Here is a 2,336-nt window from a genome sequence, read left to right on the forward strand (position 1 = left end):
TCCCGCATCATCTACCTCTACATCGCCGTCATTCAGTGTGCCAAATTAACAGCCCTCGACAACCTCTTCCTATTCAGCTTCCCCTGCAATTTTATGGAGAGGTTTCCTCTCCTATTTTGAAGAGAAGTCTTTCTCTTCAAATTTGCAGGGGAGAAATCACAAGTTAATTTTAGACTTGATTCCTTATTGCTGGATATGATATAGTTGAGTTGAGGAATGAGGAAGAGTGAGTTGCTCCCCATTACCTCCCCTTAGGTCCCACTATGACTTATTCGTCCATCTCACCTTCATGGATCTCGAGCATCCCTCACGATTCGTCTCCAAGTTCGTCCATTTCTCCAAAATGAAGCGACTAGCTCATTCGATCTTCGAGATGGCAAGGAGTACCATAGGAAGGTGAATTTTAAGGGGGTTATATCTTTTAACAAAATGTGTTTTTTTTAAAGTTTATTATAATACTTGAGTGCTTGAAATATAAATATGAGAATTTAAGTGGGAGATATGTAATATTAAATGTTGTGAGTGATGATATGTATGAATGTCCGTAGATTATTAGCTTTGCTAAGTTGAAGGGCTAGCCCGACCGGCCTTTAAACCGATACGGACGCTCGTCCGATTTGGTGGCTCTGTCCTTCCAAATTCCCGTTGATTCATCGCAGAAAAGGGTTGCACATCCTTCCGCGTTGTCGATCATGGCGGCAGAGTCGCCAACCTCCGACCGCAAAGGTAGCGAGGATGAGCGACAGTGTCCAGAGAGCTTTATGCTTCTGTTCTAGGGTTGGGTTATCACCCCATCTGATTTTTTTACTCTGTTTCATGCCATTCTCTTTGTTTATTTGCAGTGGTTGTTCACCTGAGAGCGACCGGCGATGCTCCCATCCTCAAGCAGGCGAAGTTTAAGGTATGAGCGGAAATTTTCATTTGAATTTTCGAGCTTTGATAACTTTAGTTGTTCATCGGCGGAGCTGTGGCCGCAAAATATTGATGAATTTAATATTGACCAGCAATAAGATGAGAAATAGTAAAATGCACCATTAACAAAGAATAAGATTGTGTTTCTACTAGCACAGTATGGTGTTCTCAGGCTGGGCATTGCTAAAGGATTTCGCCACTTGGACCATGAAGAACCTTTGTTTTGCTAGAAATGGTACGCTGAGATGCTGAATGGGAAATGTTTGATAATGTTAGATTTGTGAGGTTATTTAACCTCTTAAGAGAGTTTGTGTGTTAGTTTTTTGATTATTGGTGATGAAATGCCATGTTTTGTTCATGGATTTTTTTCCGGTTCTTCTATAGATGAATACATAGCTATCACTGTCCTTGTATTATAGTCCAATGAAATAAAATAAACTTGAAAATAAAAGGAAAAATGTATCCATAGAGTGGCATTGTTCAGTAAATTATAATTATGAGAAACTAAGCTTGATGATTTTTAGGGCTCATGGTAGGTGGAAACCATGTTTTAGAAAGGGGTGTATTTGTTTTTACTCATTTTTGGTTTTAAAATGATATCTTCACTTTTTGAGGGATTTTGAAGGTGCCTGTGAATTGTCATTTTAATTTCCAACTGCATTCAACCAAATGATGAAATCCAAAATTATTCAATGTTTTTCAATCCATTTTTTTGTAACTTCTAGCAACCAAATGCACCCTTAAATTGAATTTGTTTTGAATTGTGGAAGAAATAAAATCAATCAAATAAGATTTAACTAATTTTGTATTATGCCAGAGATGGGACTGAATAGTTTTTATATGTCTTCATGGTTGCTGTTGGAAATTCTATGGATAGGAATATGAATGGGGAAGTAAAGATAATTTTATTTTATCGGGACATGCATATTTTTTTGGCTTTTGTGTTTATATTTACATTTATATGGCATAGGATTTGAGGCCGGAAAAATATTGATGTCAAATTCAAACAAAATAACAAAGATGGTAGATAGAGATAGAGAGATGGAAGACAACTCATGAATTTAAAAGTTAAGAATCGATTAGAGATGGAGACATGTTTACGCTAGTTCTTCTTCAAGGATCCCTCTGGGAAAAATGGAAAGAGCTCGCATATAGGATAAGTAGAATTTTATTTATAAAAAATGTTACATTACATAGTTCTAGCCTAAGGATCCTTATTATAGAGTACTAAGAGTAGCATCCCTAATAACAAGATACCAACACTCTTAAAAACACTGTATCAACTAATCCTAACAAAATAAAAATGACCATGGGTCAAGACAAACAAACTCAACTATATCACTGAAATGACATCTATGCTCTAATTCATAGACATAAATAAATAAATAAATAAATAAATAAATAAATAAATAAATAAATATATA

General features: G+C 35.8%; 1 protein-coding gene across 13 annotated transcripts in view; it reads left to right on the forward strand.

Moving 5' to 3' along the window:
- The first annotated feature begins 272 nt into the window (after nt 1-272).
- LOC110026041 (ubiquitin-like protein ATG12) overlaps nt 273-2,336 on the forward strand; it is a 52,737-nt gene continuing 50,673 nt past the window's right edge. For 2 of the 13 annotated variants that reach the window (XM_020726798.1, XM_020726797.1), the window contains exons 1-3: nt 281-396; nt 549-726; nt 843-901. In XM_020726798.1, coding sequence (XP_020582457.1) covers nt 693-726; nt 843-901 — 93 coding nt within the window. In that variant the 5' untranslated portion in view covers nt 281-396; nt 549-692. Of the gene's footprint in view, nt 397-548; nt 727-842; nt 902-2,336 lie in introns of all 13 variants that reach the window. The other 11 variants (XM_020726800.1, XM_020726803.1, XM_020726795.1 and 8 more) reach the window with 10 other exon arrangements.

Source organism: Phalaenopsis equestris, unplaced genomic scaffold (assembly GCF_001263595.1).
Source record: "Phalaenopsis equestris unplaced genomic scaffold, ASM126359v1 Scaffold000347, whole genome shotgun sequence".
NCBI lineage: Eukaryota > Viridiplantae > Streptophyta > Magnoliopsida > Asparagales > Orchidaceae > Phalaenopsis > Phalaenopsis equestris.